Source organism: Apaloderma vittatum, unplaced genomic scaffold (assembly GCF_000703405.1).
Source record: "Apaloderma vittatum isolate BGI_N311 unplaced genomic scaffold, ASM70340v1 scaffold4850, whole genome shotgun sequence".
Taxonomy (NCBI): Eukaryota; Metazoa; Chordata; class Aves; order Trogoniformes; family Trogonidae; genus Apaloderma; species Apaloderma vittatum.
In genome coordinates this window covers 140,443-162,885 of record NW_009693915.1, presented here as the reverse complement: position 1 = coordinate 162,885, position 22,443 = coordinate 140,443, and the positions used below count along the sequence as shown (strand labels likewise).

General features: G+C 39.5%; 1 protein-coding gene across 1 annotated transcript in view; it reads right to left on the bottom strand.

Annotated features, from left to right (window-relative positions):
* Positions 1 to 22,443, bottom strand: part of SPOCK1 (sparc/osteonectin, cwcv and kazal-like domains proteoglycan (testican) 1) — a 268,007-nt gene that overhangs the window by 105,174 nt on the left and 140,390 nt on the right. Inside the window, exon 3 of the mRNA XM_009865464.1 lies at positions 6,670 to 6,784. Coding sequence (XP_009863766.1) covers positions 6,670 to 6,784 — 115 coding nt within the window. The remainder of the gene's footprint in view (positions 1 to 6,669; positions 6,785 to 22,443) is intronic.

The window sequence follows — 22,443 nt, the reverse complement described above, 5'->3', positions numbered from 1 at the left end:
ACTGTGAATAAAATACAGCAAATCCCCTGTTGATAGCAAGAACAAGTTCATCTATTGCTATTGCCAAAGCAGAGAGAGATGAGGACGACACACTCAAAAATCCATTATAAAAGAGCTGTGCACTACCATATATTTAAAAAATTGCTCATGTCCAATAGAAGACAGTCACCTTGCACTACGCTAATGAGCTCTAAAGCTGATGAAGCATGACTAGCAATGAGTTACCAGTTCTGGCAGGAGGTGCAGAGTGGCTAATTGGCCTTGGGATGCAGAAAGGTTCACATCTAGGCTACTGGTGACAATCTTGGGCAATTTCCACAGGAGATATCTGTGCTCTGCCTGACAACACTTCAGCATTTTTACATTTTTCTTCGGTGGAAGTCTGAAAATGCATGAAAATGCCAAAAAGAATGGTGCAAAACTTGGGCACTTTATGCTTTGAGTCAGGAACTGTATTTGAGCTCAGCTTTGAAGATGACTGCAGTACCTACAGTCAAGGAAAGTGGATCTTTCCTTCTACATGTTTGCTAATGCTCAGGGATCTTTTACCTCTGAGTTTGGAAATACACTGAAGTCAACAGTGTATCTAGAATTCGGCAAAGCCAGAAAACAGCCTGAAAGGTACAGGTAATCCTGTCTATTGAAGGGAGATACCACAGTCAGCTTCCTCCAGAAAATAATAAACTGCAGGATTTTTGTACAGAAACTCCTGGCAGCAAGAAGGTCACTCTCATGACTCAGAACAGAACTAGCTCCTGTCATCTTTCTGATGAAAGCTAGTGCCTCCACAGACCCTCCCTATGGTCTCTTTAGTTCAAAAGAATTTACCTTAGGCAGAGTTGGAACTGAGTAATGGACCACTTGGAGAAGGAGACCTACATTTCACAGATTATCCTGTTCAGCAGAGTAATATCTGCTTTTATATCCAGTGAGTGCAGTTCCAATATTTAAGCATCCTTGGACTGAATTCCAGGCTGCTAAAGATGGAGACTGTCTTGGAGGAAAAGCTATTGACCTTTAAGAGTTCATGAGTAGATCATAATTTTCATAATCAAAATTTTAAAAATAACTGCAATAAAGGGGAATAAAGGATAGTGCTCTTATGCTGTTCTGTCTTAATAGTCAACAGTCCCCTTGAGCATTTGTGGATTGATGGCACGTCATCCTGTGTGCTCTCTGTCCTATTAAAAGGCAACTTAGCCCACATAGGAAAAAACAAACATTCCTGATTTCCATGTGGCTGCTGCAAAATCCAATTTTTTTTTTACTTTTTTTTGCATTGTAGCAGGCATGCCTTTGTTGTCAGGCAGAAAAAAGATGAAATACTTTTAAAAGCTTTCAAGTTTTCTCTAAGGACTTGCACATCACTTGCATAACACATTATGTGCTGTACTTGGCTGTGACCTCAAAGTCCTGTCGCTCTGTGGTTTTCCTGGTTCCTCATTTATTTTTCTGGACAAACAGCATGAGGTACAGTAAACTGTGCAATGTACCATGAGTGACTAGATATTAGAAAGAATAATAGTCATTACAGAGTAATGCACTATAGTTTACAAATTACAAAAAAAAAATGCCTTTTACTCCATCCTGTTCATGTCTAGAACTTTCATTCATGGAGAACTAAAATAATTCTCCAGTATTCTGTCAGAGGTACCCTTTGGAATAACAAGCCTAAATTTGGAAAGTTTCCCCAGTACGATGCATTTATTGGGGGAAAAAAAAAAGTAATGCAATCTGTTGCTTTTTGTGAGCGTGTGTTTAATAAAATATTTCAATGCTCTCTTGTGAAGCAAAAATCCATGTCAGTAGATTAGAGAAATCAATGCTACGCATTAGAGGTGGATAAAATGTTTTGCATGAAAACATTCATTTTTTTCCAAGAAAATCAGGTTTAGTGACTCCAAAACAGTTTGCAAAGAGAAGTAAATATTGTTGTTACTTGAAAAAAAAATCCACAAAGCTGAAATGGCTTTTGACAATGGTCAAACGATTCCATTTTTGCTCCAAACTAGGTAGTTTTCTTCCCTTCATTCTGAAAATGTTAACCAGCAAAATAATTCATTTGGTGCCCATGAACAAATTAGCAGTAAAAATTAAATCATAACTCTGAATTCATCCCATAAATTACAAAACAAACCTCTTGCAAAGTGAAAAATAATTTCATTATTTATGTTTTCCACATCCAGTGCATACATTAACATTTAATCCTCATAACGATTTTATTATAGAGCTGTATTATCCTAAATTATTGAGTGCATTCCCACATCTCCCCACTACAGTTATGGAGTCCTGTTGCTCCAGAAAGTGTCCCAGAACATTTTTGGCAAGCTGCCTACCCAGGACGGATGAACAAACTATGTTCCACTGCAGCACCATTGAAAATAACTGCATTAAATGATAATTGAAAGAACAGTATTTTGACAGTGGATTTTCCATAATTTTGCCTGTCTTGAACCTGCCAGCTTACAAAAAAGCTTCAAGACTTGAGTGAAATGGGGAGGAATTCACCCTGTTAGGGACTCACATCCCTCCCCTCTTCATTTCAGCCTGAACTGAAAGAAAAGCAGGGATTTGCAGCGAAGTTAGAAACAGTCACGCTTGCTTTGCAAACATTCTAGCTTCCTAGAAAACCCAGCCGGATCATCTCCATGAAGAAAGACAAAGAAATGAATGAACTACACAGTGGCCTTGCCCTATTATTGCCTGGGTTCTCTCCTCCTGCTGTTTGTGGTAGCTCTTTCAGGAAAATACATACAAGTAAAATACATGCAATTAACACTCACAAATGCACCGACAGGAATCTGAACGTGTTATTTCATAAAGCTCCCTTTTTTTTCCTTGAATTGTACTTAATACACAAATGAACAACAATTATTTTCTGAATCAGCATGAAAATGAACAAGAGAATAGGAAAAAAAGCCATGAACACAGCAAGGCTAACTGGGGAACAAACTGATGTTATTAGTAAAGCCAAAGATAATTAATCATCTCCGAGGTTTGGATATCAGCCCCAAAGGAGTCCTCGGTGGTGTGCCAACCCTCAGTAGCATTTAGCAGCAAAGCAAGAGGAAACACACAGACACGAGTCAGAGAGGAGACCAAAACAACAGGGTTAGTGTTTATAGGCCCTGTATTTGGTGCATTTTAAATGGCAACTGTTGACCTAAACCAGACATTGAGGAATAGTGCTGTTTAAAACCCTTGCTTATATGCCCAACTTTTCAGTAAATCCCTAAAAGAGCATTTGCTGTGGTCAAAGATTTTTCCCAGGCAGGTGGGTTACTGACATTCTTGCAGTTGTTAGTTTTCCTCATTCTTTTGGATACAATTCAAATCACACAAGTCACACATAGAATAGCAGTGGTATGAAAATGCAGTTTCACACGTGGAGATGTTTTACTGGACTTGTTTTCAGTCCTTCCTGACAAGAAATGGTGTTACCAGCTGCAGGGTTTGTACAGCAAGAGAGGGAGATTTTTCTGCTGGCTGTGGGTAAGTGTAGTTGCCAACACTGCCCCATTGGTCAGACCAACCTTTTGATGGGTAATTTAGAAGAACAGATGTTTTATCTGGGAACTTGTCCAGATCTTAAAAAAAAATATTGTGAGGAACTCAGTACTGGCCTCTTTTGTCAGCAGCAGTAGCCTCGAAAGTACTGAAGAAATACTGAGTAAATAGCTGGATTTCTATGTCTCAGCAGAGAAGCAGAGACGTTGCATGATTACCTTTGTGAGTGACATGCACTGCAGTGATAAACTAATTGGTGATTGCCAGTTAAATGGACTGAATAACGCTGTAAGCCCTGCTCATGTTAATATGCCCATTATTTTTTCATCAATCCTCTTTTCTCACTCTCTTCTTTTCAAAAAAGCCCAAGAGTGACATCTTTTCTTCCCATCAGCTGCATTAGCAAGACCAGCAGAGACAAAGGGCGTGACGTTTTACAGGACTGCAAATGCATGGGAAATCTTTGAGAGATATTAATTACTGCATTTCATGCAAAACCAAACTAATAAAATCTCTTCCTCACAGATCATGTCTCAATTGAAAGCGGTTTTAATCCACACAAACGATTTCATAAGGCTCTATGATTAGTCTAAGGACTATTACTCATATAAGAAAGTACATTCAAATTTATCTTTTTCTTCCATCACTGCTCAGTCTTGCCTTTTCTCTTAATGCCTTGTCCAATTTGTGCTGTAAATGCCTTGGAGGATGTGCTGAGAAAACACTATTATCTGCCTGAAACATATCTCAGACGTTATCTCCCTTAACCTCAAGACCTGGGGCTGCTCTCTGGGTGACTCTGGAGAGAAGCAGGAGGAGGGAAGGAAGAGGCTGCACCAGAGAGGTCAGGCTGCCCCTGGGGTAGGGGACTACTAGCAGGTAGGGGAGCCCATGATCAAACCTACTGTCAGTGTGAGCTGCTCTCCCTCCCAGGGACCCACCCCATGTGCCCTGCCAGGTGCGTCAGGGGATCTTGCTTCCAGCAGGCCCAGCACGGCCAGAACCAAAGCCACAGCCCTGCTGCCAGACGGGAGAGTCCTACTCTGAAGGTCTGAAAACCAGACAGGATGAGTTAGCCAGCACGGAGCCAGGGACTGAGTAAATGGAAAACAACAAGTTTCCATTTAACTCAATTTTCTACGCCGTTATTGTATTCCTGAAGTGGTTTAAAAAGCGTGCATTCCAGCGCAAAGGCAATGAAACAGCGATGGCATCGCATTGTCACCAGCAATTTCAAAGTTAGCTACACTATGCCTGGAAAAATACATCTTCCTTGGGCTGCAACTCTTCAGTGGGCCAGTTAATCAGGTGATGCAAATCGGCGTAGATCTGTCTGGAAGCCTCAGCAATAATGCAAGATGTTGCTCTCCTGATTACTTTTTGCTGAGCCTACATGCTTTGTAAAGCCACTACAGTAAGTTGATAATGATGCATGAAATGGAAAATCCTTCTGAGCACACCCAAAAGCGCTGTGGATGTGCAGAGCAATCGCAATGGTGCTGGGTTCTTCGACAGTTCTCACCGCACATGCGCCCACACAAATATATTCGAGCTTTCACTGGTTTTAAACAGGTGCAACTCCACCTCCTGTGATTAATTTACTCCTGATTAACATGACCTTAAATATGCCTGGAGTCAGACGCAGAGCAGCATTCAGGTCAGGCACAGAAGAAAGGTGCGACTAAAGATGAAAATCTTTAGCGGTGTCACTCCACTGGTTCGAATCAGCAGAGAATTTGGCCCAGTTACTTTCCTCATTCACATGTCTACCCTCAGAGGCAAAGGTAGTGGGGTATTTTGAGAATAAAACCACTGTGGGGATATATGCGCCAGTATCACACATCAGCAATAGTTCTTTGAGCCTTACAAAACTTGCTGGAAACTGTTTGGAGAATTTTCACAGTAAATTTTCAATACTTTGCTCTTCATCTCCATAGTCACAGTGCTACTCAAAGGTTAGCTGAAACAGCTGCAGGCAGTGGAGGAATCATAGAGAGAGCACACGAAACACAGCCTGGTTTCTGGAAAAAAAGGACATTCAGCTCCTCCTCTGTACCATTACTCTGTACCATTTAGACCGCTTTTGGGGCATTAAATACTGGAAATAGCTCAGAAAGCATTTGACTCAAAATCTATGTCTATATATCATAAGGACTACTATATAATGCATGCGCTTTAAATCCATCCTAACTAGAAAATGTAAGTTATGTAACGCCAAAAATGTCATTAGAATGTAAGCACTGCACACAGCCATACTCCTAACATCCTTCATTCTATACTGAAAACCAAAGATTAAACATATTGCCTCATGCACATCACACAATTAACTTTATATTATAAATCAAAGACTTTGGGGTTTTTTTGTACTGGATTAGTTTCCTCAGCCAGGCAGCAGTGAGATAAGATGAGATTTAGAAGACGTACTGATAATAACGTTTAGGGACCTGGGTTGTTACAGGGAAATTTTTGCTTCCCTACTGAATAGGGAATAAAATCGGAGACCAGTGCCCAGATTTATCACTCTTTGTTCTCTCATAGCTACTCTTAGTGAAGTGCTGTAGACTAATTTGAACATCTTGACCAAAGCTTTTAACATATTACCTATTTCGTTTGCTCCTAATTTAGTCATTCAACAATTCCATCTGGAGCTTCCTGTAATTATGTGATTCTCCAGGGAGATGGTCTACAAAGTTCGATTGAAATTTTTCAGTTCTTTACCAAATCTAAGCAAAAGTTTGATATATTTATTTGTAAGAATATCTTTATTAATCTCTTTTTAATTGCTTCGAATTAAGCTACCGGAACTGTCAATGTCTCTAACAAAATGTTTTCATATTCTTTCATATTCCTGGTTTTCAGATTTTAAAATATACATAGATACTGCTCTCTGGGAGGAGAAAACCACTGCCAGAACGGGGAGAGCATTCTGCTCTACACACTATACAGTGCATCACACTCGAGTTCATCTTTCTGAAATAGCCTCAGTTATAAATACTAAGACTTCTGTTTGGTTTTGAGAAAAAATGCAAATTAAACTTTAAAGGAATGTTTTAAAATTACAGTTTTTGATTTGAATTTCGGAGTTTTCCCATTTTAATTCTTCTCATTGTACTGGATGCCTATGAAGACACAAAAACCTCAGATAACAAAAAGTTTCCTTACCTGTGTACCAGCTGCTTGCGGCTTACACAAATAGCAGTTTCATAGTCGTGAGTGACACACACTTTATGTGGGCTGCACTTCACCTTCAAACATGGATCTTTGGATGGATCGAGAGCTATAAAAAACCAGACAGATTAAAAAAAGGAAGTGAGAAATGCATATAAAGCTCTCTCCTGGTTGACAGATGACAACCTGCTAGAATGAACACTCCCACATCTGAGTGAATAAATACTTTGCTATTTTATAGTATGTGCCGTTGTTTTCAGACCGGATGTTAAACAGAGATGGTTAAGTAGACAGACAGCTAACGATTTCTGACTACTGAACAGTGATCTGAGTCTAACTTAGCATCCACATTAATATTAGACAGGATACTCTGGGATGAATTTCTGATATAATAGTCTATGTCATGCTGTTTGTTTCATAGAAGAGTTATGGTGGAATAGAATACATGTAACCAAATGACTAGTATTTTAGAAGCTATCTAATAGCTGACACATTGCAGAGCTCTAAGAAATTTAACTTGACAGATACTATATAACAGTCGTGTTATCTTGTAGAAATGCTGGTAAAATTAGGATTTGGTTCAGGATCATCCTGTTTAGCACCCAAAGCGAGCAAGAGGGTCTGATCTCAGCGGAGGCAGGAGCTGCCCCTTCACAGAGGCGAGAAGATGCTGGTCCATCAGGCACTGGAGCAGGTGCCGGAGCAGACTCCTGATTCCTCTGGAAGCTCAACAAAAGCAGACAGTATGGACTGTCCTGCCAGTGTGCAAGCCTCTCTGCTCCTGCCAAGTTCATACAGACGTTTTCCTGAAATAAGTGGTGATTTGGTGATCTTTCAAACAAGAAAACAGGAGTGAAAACAGTAAAATGCTGAATACCACTGCAATTAGAGCATGCCTTAGAAATACTTTGCTGCAATCAAGTCCTATTTAAAAGGCCATCTATCCAAATTCATTCTCTTACAAAAGGACATATCTGCCAGGATGAACTGCAAATATTCAAAACATGGTTATGAGAATACTTCAGAAGAAGGGAAGTCACAGCCACGCAGAGAAATTTCACCTTTGTTTAAGAAGTGATTTTTATGTAAGCTTGTTTTGGACATTATTTTGCTGTGGATTTGGCTTTCTGTTCCTCTTCAATGTGTCCTCAAATCTCATTTTGCTCCAACCCCACATAATGGGCCACTCTTGGAAATGGGCAACTCTTCTAAGTTTCATTTTTGGGACCATATAAACCTGTTATTGCACGTCACAATAAGTGAGTTTCCCACTTACTGAAAGAGAAACTTTTAAAGGATACTACTTGACGTACAAGAAGTTTTAGTTCGCTTTGTACCAAGTTTCTTTGTATGGCAGCAAATGTACTTCCAACAAGCAGAGGATTTTGCTGTTTTCCTGCAGTGCTGAAGTGCTGCAGCTGCTCTGTGTTGGTTTAAACAGCCATAGCTACAAGCTCTTACCATATTAACACCCATTACACATTTGTGACGGGCAATTGAGCTTCACTAGCGCATATGTATTTAGTGGCATGCCTTTGGTGCAAGGGAAAGCGGAGAAACAAAACAGAGGGTTAAAAGCTTTGTCTTTTAAAGCCATTAAAAAATGATAGAAAAGGTGAAGTGAGCAAGGAAGGAGGAAAGACCAGCTGTTTCCTGCACCACAAACAACAAGACATCAACATCCAATGAGCTGCCAATGGGAAAATATACAAGCAGTGTTTGAGGGGCCAGGGTTTGCCCCCCTGAAATGACCAAAAGCTGAAAAGGCTCTTCGGGGGTGTTTCGCTGTTGCTTTTTGGCATCTTTTCTAAGTCAGACTAACAGGCACATGAGAAGTAGCCCTTCCCCTGCTCTACATTCCCGGAACACAGCAGACAAGCTATACATTCTTAATCCTCTTACTCCGCTCTCACTGGAGAATGAGTTAGAGACTGAGGCAGATATTTGACAGGGATTGAAATGCCAAACCACAATTTCCTTACCTATCTGTCTACCTATGTATTCTCAAACCGCAAAACAGAGTGAGGTACCCTCCTTCTGCAAAGCCTTTAATAAGTAAGCACCACTTGGAGCATGGAGGGCCACCAGATCACAGGTTCAGTGGGCCGATGTAATTCAAAGGTGTTATCCCCACAAAAAAAAATTAATGACCAGAACTTTTGCTTCCTTGCAGCTGTCCCTGCACTTTTACTGGAGCACATGCACACTGTCTGCTTTTGCTGGTGACACATCCTTGGTGGGAAATGCTGTATCAACAGAAACTATTGTGCAAATTGGCTAGAAGCCGGGGGCTAACGGTTGCCAACGTTGTTGGGCTGCTGGAAAGCACTCTCTGGCCTTGTGTTCACAGTTTTCTGTCAGCTAGAGCCTGCACAAGTGGGCATGTGGGTTTAGCCTTGAAAGTCAATACTAGTTTGGCACGAATAGAAGCGTGACGTAGGCCCACGTGGTCTATGCAACACCACACACAATTTCAATACCTTAGCATTTCTTCTAGTAAAAAATACTCTAATTAAAGAATTATATCCATTTCAGGAACCCCTTAGGTCTTCTAAGGCAAAAAACCCCAACACATGCACTTCTGAAAACTGAATGTTCTGAAATGGCATCACACCATACATTACTGTTAAAAGAAAAACAACTTTCAAATGTTTTGCAATAAAAAAAAATGTTTATTGAAACAGAAAAAAATATTGTTGAATGGCCATCAGTTTGAAGCAAAGGAATGGGAAAAGATGTGGCTGGAAATCCTGGTCACTATTTTGTTTCAAATGAGACCTCAAATTCTCTCTACCTCAGTGTCTCACTTCTAAAATCTAAAAAGAAGAATAAAGCTGACAATAATAATAAATAAGGCTTTTCGCCTCCTGTGTGTTAGATGAATTATTTCATTCATAGTGGAAGAGCTCATGAAGATCCTTCAAAGGAATACTTTCATTTATTATTCATTACAAACAGCCCTTACACACAGCCCAAAACAGCGGAAGGAAGATTATTAAATACAAGCAAAATGTGAGCTTTGTCAAAAGACAGCAAAAAACTCCACAACATGAATTATTATTTCCTGAGATTTTTTCCTACTTATACAGAATACATAACTCATATGAACACAAAAGGTCAAAATTGAGATTTATATGTCTGCAAAGTTCCTCAACATGTTAAGTAAGTTTAGAAGGTTGTTCTACTGCTAAGCAACACAAGCCCTAAGGAGAGCTCCTAATAAGAAACAATTTTGGAAATATGCTAATCAAAGATCATGCTTTGTTAATCAGATTTCTACATCACTAGGAGCAGATGCTCATCATCTGCAGAAGAAAAGACCCTTAGGAATAAGATGAAACATAATAACCAAATTCGTCATCACGGTTCTTTTTGTCCTAAAGCAATGAGTATGAAATCTTTGAAAATGAAGAATAAATAAATTAAAGTGGGAAGAGGAGTGAGAAGAAGTCTTTTTTATTATCAAGATGTTATTTGATCAGCTTGAAAGAGAACTACAGTCATCTCTTTTCTATGTCAGAGTTTGCACATAGTTACTCAGGTCTGACTGCACAGTAATAACAAAAATACCTTAACCTTGGCTTTAAAATATGAGTATTTTCCCACTTTTGATTTAGACTGAGACTGAAATTGAAACTGATGTATCAGTTAATCTGAATGGACAGTGGCTGAAGATTAGTCCATAATGTTTGGAGAGAGCATGTGTCCAGCCATTATTGGAATTAAAGATTTCACACAAACATAAATTCTTTGATGAAAACCCACTTTGGTCACCCTATCTTTTTGCAAGTCCCGGCTTCATAGTTCCTGGCCTGAGCTTTCTCCATGTTGCGCAAACCTTGCACACTTGTTCTCCAAGAGACTTACCCGTCCCAGGAGACAGCTAGTTGAAATTCAGGGAAGAACAGTACTGCACATCTCTCAGTATAATCATTTTCAGAAGTTGTTTATCTTGGGAAAATTTACAATTTCTGGGGTTTTATCTTGCCTCAAAAGTCTTAGTCTTCCTCACTTCACACCTAGATGTTTGCTGCTGACATTTGCTTTCAGTCCTGGTACTCTGAGCTGTGAAGTCTCTTCTTGACGCCAAAGCAAAAGTGAAGAAGTGTTTATATCGGTTAAAGTTTCTGCTTCATTGGCCACAACATATTTCTAGGAAAACTGTACTCTGTAGGTCAGCTGATCGCACTGCAAAGGGGAAAGGCTTTCATACGCACGCAGCGACCCAAAACCTGTACTAGGCCCACTCAAACAAAATAGAAGTGCAGAATCCCTGTCATTAAGAGATGAAAGACTTGCACTTTTTTGGGGGAGGTCAAGCTTTTATTATATATAGCAACCTAAGTTCCCTCTTAAAACTATACATATGAGGTTATCCCATAGAGATGCCACAATAATTGGTAAATGATAAACACCAGGGATTGCACCAGACCATGAACAACCTCCTAATGACAGGCTGACGTCTCTTTCCAGTACCACAAGGATTACAAAACCCCTTCAAGTACAATTCACCAGAGCCTTGGAGTTTGCAATACAGATCAGTGTTGGACGAAGACCTAACAACAGTGTTTCAGATATCTTTCTATCACTTTTCACATTTTTTACATATTACCATTGTGAAAGAAGAATCATGATGTGCAGGAAACTCCTTAGTTCAGACAATGGCAGTAGAAGGAGAAGTTCAACTTTAAGACTTTAAGACTATATGCTGCAGCTGTGGGTCACTGTTAATCACAACATTTATTTTTCACACATTTGACTTTAAAAGGGTGATAACAAATAAATACTTTCAATGACTTGCAGCACTGGGTGTGTAATCCTGCAGAAACCGTACGACTAGTTCACAGCAAGATTTATGAGCTTGATTCTGTTTTTATGACCATTTGTTTGGGGGAAGAGTAATTTCAAACTCATAGCTGTTTAGTGGAGCTGAAACAAACTACACAGTCAAAGAGAAATGACATTATGTAAATATTGGGGGTTTTGTTTTCAAAATTGCCTGACAATAAGTACTATGATCACTCAATGACAAAAATGCTTCTGCATAATGAAATGTCAAGAGCAGTTGCTTTTATGCAATCCCCTTGGAACTGTGCTATGAGAAAAGAAGAACATCTGTTGAGAAAGGTATGATGAACTGGAAAATGGGACCTGCTGTCTTTGATGCATAGATCCGAGTGTGTATTTTAAGACAAAAGAGATTGATAATAAAACAAAGCTTCTCAATTAAATGATGCATTACATTACAGGTGTGAATTTCAGTATTATTATGTATTACTTGACTCCAGCAACACTCCACAAGGAAGCATGAGAAGGAGAGCAGAGCTCCTGGCTGTAGAAGACTCCTCACCTGCCTTCTTCCCCACCCAGCATGAAACCCAAATGGCAGCTCATGTCGAATGTCAGATCTAGGAGGCAATATTCCAAATCAGCATCTTGTCTCCACTCACAGCAGGGTGAAAGCCAAAGAGAAAAGTGCCATCAAAGCAGATAAGCAGTGACTCAGAAGAATACGCTTCCACGAAAACTGCTGTAGAGCAGATGCGTAAGAAGCCACGCAATCAGCTGACGAATGTATTAACAAAATTCTCTACCAACTTTGCCCTTGACTTTTGCTAGGAAAAATGCACGTTTGCAACACATGACGGCTGAGAACACTTTCGGTTTTAACATTTCTGTTGTTCAAAGTAAACCAGAGACTTCCCACAGAATTAGAACTTCTACTCAGCTTTGAAATAGATAATGAATTTATGCTTCTCTTTCTTAATGTGAACATACATATTAAGTTCAGAGCACTCAGGTGAACGTTGCTCTGCTTCTCTGTGAAAACACAATAGTTTTCAGCGCTCCAGTGGTAAACTCCATGTGCCGAGGTTGGACTGTCAGTGGAGCTTAATCCAAGTGCAGTGGGACTACCCCATCGCCCTCGTAGGAACGAGACAGCCAGGAAAGCCTGGGATCAGCTTCCAGGCTTCTGTAGCCATCCAGAAGGTTTCTGCCTATACCCTCTTCCCAGATTTTCTTATTTTACAGGTTAGTAAATGGCCACAATGAGTCACTAAGACTCGGTTGTTTATTGGAGCTGAATGTGACATTTCTTCTCAAAGCTGGTATTGGTAATACTTCTGGTTTTAAAAATGTTATTTAATAAGAGATTACGTCTGTGTGTGCCCCCCTTCCCCCTAATAATTGCAAATAATTACCAATGTTTTTATTCTGCTTCTGCAAATCTTGGAATAAATCATTCTGCTTCATTATGGAGAAAATTGGTGTTAGCCCTCCCCCAAGTCTAGGGGAGAACATGTCTTCGATTAACAAGCTCAGATATTTAAATCTCTCTCTCTTGCATGCTCCTTCTCTGCATAATTACTCAGAGCAATTTGCATACAGAAATCAATTCAGCTGAAAATTAATTACCACAGGCATGAATGTTTCAAACATGTATGTGAATTATTTTCAGTAAATGGAATTTCTCAAGGCAGCTAAACAGTAAGATCTCAAACTGTCAGCATTTATTCCTTCACTGTGTAGTATTTATGTACAGTTTTGTTTTGCAGCACTCTAACATGTGAGTGGCCAAAGATGTTGGTACAGTGCACAGAAACATCTATTTTAATTTTTACAGGCACTTTCAAAAATCATTTCTTATAACTGACATATAATCACTTTAGACATTGCTGAGGGCTGTCCAAGGCAAAAGATGCTTCAAAGGACTCCACAGATTTTCTTTCCAAAGCAAAGGGTAAGAACCTGAGTATTTAAATGAATTTCCTTGACAGATATACAGAAATCTGATGCAGCAAAAATAAGCGAAGAAAAGGAAAAAAAAAATAGGACTGTAAGTCAGGAAATGTGCTTCTATTTGTGGAGGTGAGAATCAGTCACAACCATCAGCGGAGGTATTTGGCTAATAACGAGTAAAGACACATAGACAGGATCAAAGTTGAGTTGCTAAAGAGTCACTAAAGAGCAGCTCCTAATTTGATTTCTGACCTTCATGATTTATATCTCAATATAATACAAACCCATCTCAAATACTTCCCTATATGGCTTTAAACATTTGCTATACTTAGATATGATTCCCTAATGCATTATATTTTTAATACTTTCTTTGGAATCTGAAAAAACAAACATCCACTGGAAAAAAAGGAGCTGTTGAATACAGCCAGGTCCTTGCTTTGTTTATTAGCTAGCACCAGGGTGCTTTTTACAAACTGCTCTGCTGCCTGCAGGGCAAAGCTTTAACCAACACGCAGGTATGAAGCACTCGTGTCACTTCAATAACGCGGGGTCTGGCACCAGCACCACAATCATAGAATCATAGACTGGCCTAGGCTGGGAGGGACCTTAGAGATCATTTAATCCAACCTCCCTGTCGTGGGCAGGGACGCCTCTCAACTAGATCAGGCAACACATGGGGACTGAGCGAGGATCGAACCCGTGACCTTGGTGTTATCAGCACCACGCTCAACCGACTGAGCTGCTCTGCTGAATTCCAAGCATTTCCACTGTGTGATAATTTGTGCTTGTACATGTCTTACTTGATGGCATTTCTGCACCTCATGGCAAGCTGAAGGTAAAACAGACCCCAAAACCACACAGACAGAAGGATGCTGGTCAGACACTTCATCCAATTACTAATTCCAGGAGGTGGTGAGGGTGAAAAAATAACCCCATTCCCCAGGAGTCCCAGAGCTTAGGCATATGATAATGACAGCAGCTCTGCAGCTTCTGTTTGAGAGTCCCCAAAATCCCTGGGGTGACCCAGCTTCAAGCTTCCTGCAATGGAAGTGGAGAGCTTCAAAAGGTTGCTCTAATCTTTAGTTGGTGGAACATGAGAAAATGAAGAAACCTCAGCTTCTGCCTTGCAGGAAGGACACAGTTCTGCAGTACCAGTCCCAACAGATCCTCAGCACGGCAGCAGAGCTAACCCCATGACTGTTTCCTTCCGTCAGCCTCCAAGACATCCAATAACAGCGCAGCCAAGCACCTCCAACCCCAGGCACCCTGATACTCCCTCCGAACGACCTCCAGAGAACCCAAAGCAAAGGGCCCCCGTGAACGGCTTGTAACGATTTTGAACCAGCTCAATTCAGCTCCGTTTCATGTTCATTTATGGCAGTCTGATTGTCTCCATGGAAACGTGGGCAAAACACTTCATTTTCTACATCAACAGAGGAAGATTTGTTTCCATATTCCATTAGTTTTAGTGTGCGCTGGCAAACACAAAAATAAAAGCATTTTCAAAGACTGATTTCATCACGAAAAGAGCAGTTTCAGCCCTATCACATGGATAGCTCCCGTCAACCTGGTGCCACAGTGCAAGATGGGCAGCGTTCTGCGGAATCCCTCTAGATTTGGGATGACAGACAAAAATCCCACATTTATAAGTTTGCACGTAAAGAATTTGTTGTCAAAGGAAAACAGAATTATAAAGTGATAAGGATTTTAGCCACAAGACATGACCAAAAAAGCCCTACACATGGCTTGTACATAATCTAGAAATCTATACAACACAAAGCACATCAAGAGTAAATCGGCTGGCGGTTGGCTAGCTTAACAGATTGTTGCCTAATGTAATTTTCATTGCTTTTGAGAGGAATTACCAAAGCAGGAGAAGATGAAGCTCCTCTATGGATAATCAATTAGTCATATAATTGGTATCTGGAAGAGGCTTAAATAGGAAATAAATGAAAAGACCAACACTTCATCTTGCCTGGTTCTAAAGTATAGTAAAGATAAATATGGCAAAGAGAATTCCTTCCTCTAGCATGAGTTTAACAGAAATAAGTGCTGTGAAAATCAGTGAACACCTAATACCATTCCTCACTCCACAATGCAAGAGAGAATCTCTAATGTGAAACAAATAAAGAGGAAAATACATAAACTAAAAAATCACTCCACTCAGCTAAAATTGACCAGCAATTGCTGGAATTGTGCCAGAGGCAGAAATTTTGAGACTGGGAGTTTCTAAACAGCAGGAGATTGGTGACTTTTCTGTGTAGAATGAAGTGAAGGGGTAAAATGGGCTGTTAACCTCAGAAGTGGAAAAAGCAGATTGTCAAATGGGCTGGAAGACAGAAAGTGGTCACAAGGAAGAGCATTAGCATTGCAATTTTAAAATGTCTAGTGGCACAACAGCAATGAAAATTTCAAGTCATAGTAAAAAAAAAATTCATAGTAAAAGAAAATTTCAAGTCGTAGTACTCATATGGCCTTGCAAAGCAACAGATCCAGAAGGAAAAACCCCAACACTGGGTTCTTTCCACAGGGTTTTTTTCTTTCTAGACTGTAGTTGCTACAGAATGTGGAAACCTCTCACTGTTTTGAGACCTCAGAATTAATTTTTAACAACAAAAGAGCACCTCTACAGAGCTGCTGCTCTTTTTTTTTGTCTTTTTATTGTACTCTCGCAAATACTAAAATTTTAGCCTCATTAATGCATTCCAGGGTGTCTTGATATATTTTTTGATAAGTGACTGATAATAATTTTTAAACACACAAAACCAGCATTTAGAAGGCCTTAAATGGATTCACAGTTTAATTAAAATGCTTTATGTTTCTCAGAAAATTATACACTGATGAAGATATCATCTGACAGAGGAGAAACGCTATTTCTCTTGCCAATACTTAGCTAAAATAATTCTGAAAGAATATCCTTTATGAAGAATTAAAGTTTGAATAGTTCCTTGTGGATACCTGAGGAACTGTCTGGAATAACTAAAATGTTGTTTTGTCCCTTTCCCACAGAGAAGGAGCTGAGGCTGCCTCAGGCAATACAACAGCAAATTCTGTAACTTTGCACTCAGCATGGTAGCTAAAATCCACTTCTACAACAGAGGAACAACTGTTCATAAGAGAATTGCTTGATTTCTGGAACACCTATGCAAGAAATGCCTTGAAAAAGAGTGAGCTTCCTGAGTTATGAAGTAAGACTGAATTATTCAGAGTTCCTGATGTACATGCTACTTTTTATTAGAACAAAGATAAAACGGAGTTCTAATAAAAAGGAACCATGCGTATCCGTAACGCTGAATAATTGAAACACAAAGTAATAATGGAATTGGAAACGTGGCTCTACCCTCTTTCAGGGAAATATATAATCTATTTCCAGAGTCAACTCGTCTGACCCATCTCTAGACGTATCTGGAGGCATTGCCCGACATGTGAGACAAGAATAATGTGAAGAACAGGAAAAGGTGTAACAGTGGTTTGGAAATAGGAGATGGAAGAGAGGGAAGACACTAGCAGGAAGTACTACTGAAAGTGTAAATGAATTAACTTCATTTAGTCTTGATCTGAAAACATGTAAATGTTACCTGTAACTGCTACCCCCTTCTAGACTTCACCATTCCCACTGAATATAGAAAATCAAGAGGATAAGAGGTGGATCTCAGACTGGAGGGAATACCAAATAATGCCAGCTGCTTTTGCAATTTCAAGTAAGATCTCTGTTGAAAAAATGACAGTCAGAAGATAGAAACAGCATAATCGTGACCTCAGTATTAAGGAGGAAAAAAATTCCCATTTATATAAATGTGCTGTGATGTTAAGGGAACAGAAACTGTGTTTCAGCACAATTTATCTATCCCACTGCTTCTTCTGCAGGATATATTTCTACAGGATATATTTCTATTTGCTTTTAATCAGTAAATACACATTTTAATAAGAGTGCATCACTACAAAGAGGTCTTCTCCACTGCAAGAAGGGGGCAGAGCAAGCCGTACAGTAATAGGCACATACAGTAATCTCAGCTCCTTTCTGATTCCTCCTCCCTCCCCTGTGGGGTTTGCAACAACCCCCTGTGTTACTTGGGCTGACATCAGACTGGAAAATGAGGTTAGATTGATTTTACCATAATCAAACATTCAAATCTGCTCAGAGAAAATATGTTTGTCTGACATGAGGAATTAATTTGTGTTTATAATTCGGGCAAGATCACTTTTTTTGAGCTGATTTCACAGTACTTTCCAGGACAGAGTCACTCCAGAAAACTTAACTCAGAATTTTCATCTACTCTAAGTCATGTCAGAGCAAAGACTGTAGACAACCTCAATACGTTAAGTGTGCAGGAGAGGCAAAATAACCAAGAGCTTCATGTTCTACACTCGGACCCTTTTTTAACACTTTTTCACTGAGCTACAGAGGTGGGAAACAGCTGTAGAAACCAGTAAGCCTAAGCAGTGCTTAAGTTACAGTCCAATTGATTGTATCAGGAGCCTCGGGAAGAAATACCAGCTTCTACTTTTGCTACGGAGGCCGTCTTAGTGTTCAGAACTGTGATATTCGTCAACAACAGAGTAAAAATGTAATTCTGCCCATAATACTTGAGAGCTGTTATGTTACACATCACTGCTTGGAAGCAGGGAGTCAGTGTTTCCATTCAGGGTATTTAGTTCAGCTATTTACATAATCATCCCTTGCTCCTTCATACACAATACATATGCATAGAAAATATATGAACATATTTAAAAAAAAGTAATTAAAAGAAATAACAATATTTTAATGTATTATTAGATGTGGATTGCCTGTATAAGTGAGCTATGAGGATATATAACAGGAACTCAGATTAAACTACAACAACAGCCTTTGTACTAATGTGCAAGACATAATGAGGGAATTCCTTTCCCTCTTTCTCACACAGTATCAATTTCATGCCCTATAGGTTTTTAAATGGCCCACAAATCTTCCTGATTTCATTTTTTTTCTCTAAAGGAAGACTACCATATCAGGTCTTTTAATGCGAGCTGAACAGTCAATAACAGCTGAGATATTTATTAGGCATAATAGGCTCCTTAAACATGGAAGAATCTCTTTGGGACATGGCCATTAGTTTGTGTGTAGCCTTTACTACTGGATCTCAGTATTTGCTGAAGGTGGCTGGTGGTACACCAACATTAATACATACAAAGGGGTTTTTTAAGGGCTTGGCAAATTCTTTGGAACAGTAGCTGTCCAAGTGACAATGTGATTTTTTTCAGAAGACACGTCCTTCTTTTCTCCTTTCAGTGGTTTGTCTCAGTAGCTCCTTGAAGTTTTTCTATCATGCTAATTAATTTAGCAGCCTCTCAGGCTGCAGGACGATTTGAAACTCTGCATGTTCTCCTACCGGTAATTTGTTAGTGTGTCTAAATTTCGTTATCATTTAACTGCATTTTCAGGTGGATTTCTGGATCATTTGGTTTCATAATGAAACAGGACAAAGCCAAAAGGCTGCAGCCAGTAGGGCTTTACTGACCCTTCTTATTTACTTGCAGTCTGAGAAAGCAAACAAATGAAGCTCAGCAGTGATGTCTATGTTTACTGGCAGGAGACTGTCAGGTTTTTGAGATAAAATAATCATATAGTGTCTCTTTTCTGTGAGTAAACTCAAAATAGTTTTTCATCGTGCTTAAAATCAGCAGGAGTGCTGATCCTGTAAAATGCTGTTTATCCAGTTTCCTCTGATGGTATTAACTGGCGGCCTTAAAAATTGCCATTGAAGTGTCAACATCCAGGAAGAGCCATGGGAAGTACTAAGTACCTCTACCAGAGAACGCACGAATTTTAAAATGGCCATATTTTTGCAGGTACTTTTCTTTTTACGATGAACCACTGGGTATTATCATAGACCAGTAGAAGTTTTGGTTTCCTTGGGATCAGGATTTCACTTTCTCCTTTTAAATGGACATAGTTAAATAATTCATAAGATAGAATCAATAGGAAGGTAGGGAAACTCAAGGCCTATCTAAACAACAGCTTTGGTCACTTGGAGAATTAAAATACTTCTATTGTGCCCACGGTCCCACATCTAGTTGCTGCCCCTCCAGCACCATGAATTTTCTAAGTTCAGTATAAAATACATTGTAATATCTGTCATTTTACTAGAAAGGCAAGAGTGCAATTTGTATTCTGGTAACATTTGAAAGAAGTATTGGAGACATAATTTGTACATCACAGAAAGAGAGGGAATATCTGTCTTCTGACTGAAACTGATACAGGCTTTAATGGAGTTACACTGGGGATCTGGCTTAAGCAGGCTGGCATGAGAAGGAAACAGTTAATGAAGCAGAACGTGAGTGAGTATCAACCAGTGTGACAGTTTGTGATGACTCGGAAATAAAGATATGTGCTCTTGTAGGAATTACAGACTCCTGAGGCAAATCTTTAGCATAGAAGAACTATCTGAACAGTCCTCAGGGAGTATGTGTTATGTGAAGAACAGAAGACTCCATGTATTGACAACTGTCTCTCAGGAGGAAAAAACAACAAACAAACCAACCAACCAACCTAAAAAATATCGATCAACTAATGCCTTTGGAAATGCATGAGAGAGTGAGAAGTACTGAGAGATAGAAGAACCAGAGATTCCTCTTGAGTGTTGTGTCTTCTGTTGGACCACTGGGTTTGCAAATCAGGCATCAAAACCAGAAAGTGTGGTGCCATGGCACAGATATTAGCTATGGCAGGTAGAGCCAGATTGCTCTTTTGAGAGCCCTTGAATTCATTATGTTCCTACCTGTAGTCTAGTCAATGAATACACATTTTATCATCCTGATGTACAGCATAAAGAGTGATCTCCCTCATTAATACAAATTGAACTTTCAGTTCCAAGCAACCCAGATTATAAGAGGCTGTGAGAATGTGTGGCTAGCCCTGCCCAATTACTCAGGATGTTGCCCTAATTAACGTTCTTGTGCTCAGTTTTCTAATTTTGTACGTTTCAGAATTCCGTGTTTCAAATGCAACAAGGCATTAAGATGCCTAGAATACTCACTAATTAAAGAACTGGAACAATATATTGATGGGATGTTCTTATTTGAAGTATTAGCTTGTAAACAATGTGCTATTGCTCTAACATCCTAATGAAATACATTACACCTACCGCTATATATTCCTCTGTATAACTGAGGCTAGTATTTTAAAAGTTAAGTGCAAGCTTGGATTCTATGGCATTGCACTTCCATGGGATAGTGATAAAAGAGCAAATTTCATCTCAGCAGCTTCCCTTGCCTATAGTCTCCTGGTTTTAGCCCTCCAAGACATATGAGTCCTATACATGAAAACACGGCACTGAGCAGCAATTGCAAGATGCCAGAATTTGGCATTCAAGGTTCTAAAGATTTACATTGATGATAAACTTCATTAAAAGGCAAGAAATACCAAGGACAGTATTTTAAGCGAAGACGAACACATGCTGAATTGACCACAAAACTGGGACAAGTTAACTCTACGTCCAATCCAAACTTCTATTCAAGGTGACTGATTGGACACTGGCTCCGAGAAACCTGTGGTATGGAAAAGAGTTACACATAGCTTTTCGGTGCAGGGGCTGCTAATGGTGATGGGAACTGCCATTTCAATAACACACTTTCACACTAAAGCATTTTTTTCTAATAGCTGAAGCAATTTGAAGTGCTTGGTGGTTATTTCATGTAAGGGAGTGCAATCCCTTAATGGATTCCGCTCCACATTTCTTCATAGCCTATATAATTCAAAGGGACAAAATACAAAAGTTTAAGATTCTCCATCTGAGAGACAAACCCAAGAAATTAAAACATTTATATCACTTCAACTTGACTTACACTTCCATTGAAGCTTAAAAATAAATAAATAAAATTCTCCAGTGTTTGACAACTACCAGTTGGGAAATTATGTTGATGTAGAAATGTCAAGACATAAACATGCCAGGTGGGAAACCATCTCATCTAACATTAGATTCCCACACTGTAGGCATTTGAAACCAAACTGCTTCTCTGACTTGTTTTTTGACAGCTATTTGAATATGAGATGAATTGCACCCCAGAGTAGCTATTTGCCTGTACTGGTGAGAAATAGAATCCAGACAGTAAGACCCACAGTAACAGACACCCAAACGCAGCAACTCCTTACTGCTGTGGTGATGGACCCTACCGATATTGCAGTAATCCATAGGGGAAAAAATGACACAACTTTGGCTGGCTCCTATATTACTGAGGTAATACTATTAAAAATACTTAATTACTAACAATGCTAGCATGAAAATAAAACAACAACAACAAACAACTAGAGGGAGTCTCACACAATTTACTTGTGAAGAAGCCACAAATTCTGTCCTTCAGCCATTTCATTTGGGCAATTTTTAAAGTGGTTTCCTCAGTAGAGGGAGAAAGTATGTTATCTTCAGTTACTCATCAAAAAAGTTCCAAAAGCACTTACACTTTGAATTTAGTCAGCAAATACATCAACAGGTACCGTAACTACTTATTAAAGAAGTAATATACCGAGTCCTGTCCCTGAAATCTAAGGACCTGTCCCTGCATATCTTTCGAATATGGAAGTTTAAAAGCCTGGCAAGCAGTATTTTGGATTCCCTGTTTATACTATATAAATTACCGTGCCTTTCTTAACCTGAGCTTTTATATTTCAGCGATCTATCAGAGTTGGTAGCTTGTTCTGACAGATACTGCCTAACATTATTTGTACCTTAGGAAGATTTTAAATTTCTTTAGTAATCCTTCAAGAACTTTATAAAATTGCGGTAGCTGCACTTTAGCCTGTGGGGAAAATGAAAGCAAGAGGTTTATCAGCCTTAGGTGAGGAAATACAGAGGACAGAAGGCAGAGCTGGACAGAGAATTCTAGTATCTCTGGCTGCCAGTTGTGTACCATTCACTGACACGTGTAATCATGAATTAGTCAAATTCTGCGCCGCTCTCCATATTTGCAGGAAGCTTCTGGATGCAACTGCACATGAGAAAACCTCATTCACCAGGAGAGTGGCTTTCTACTGGCTATTTGAAGGCCTGG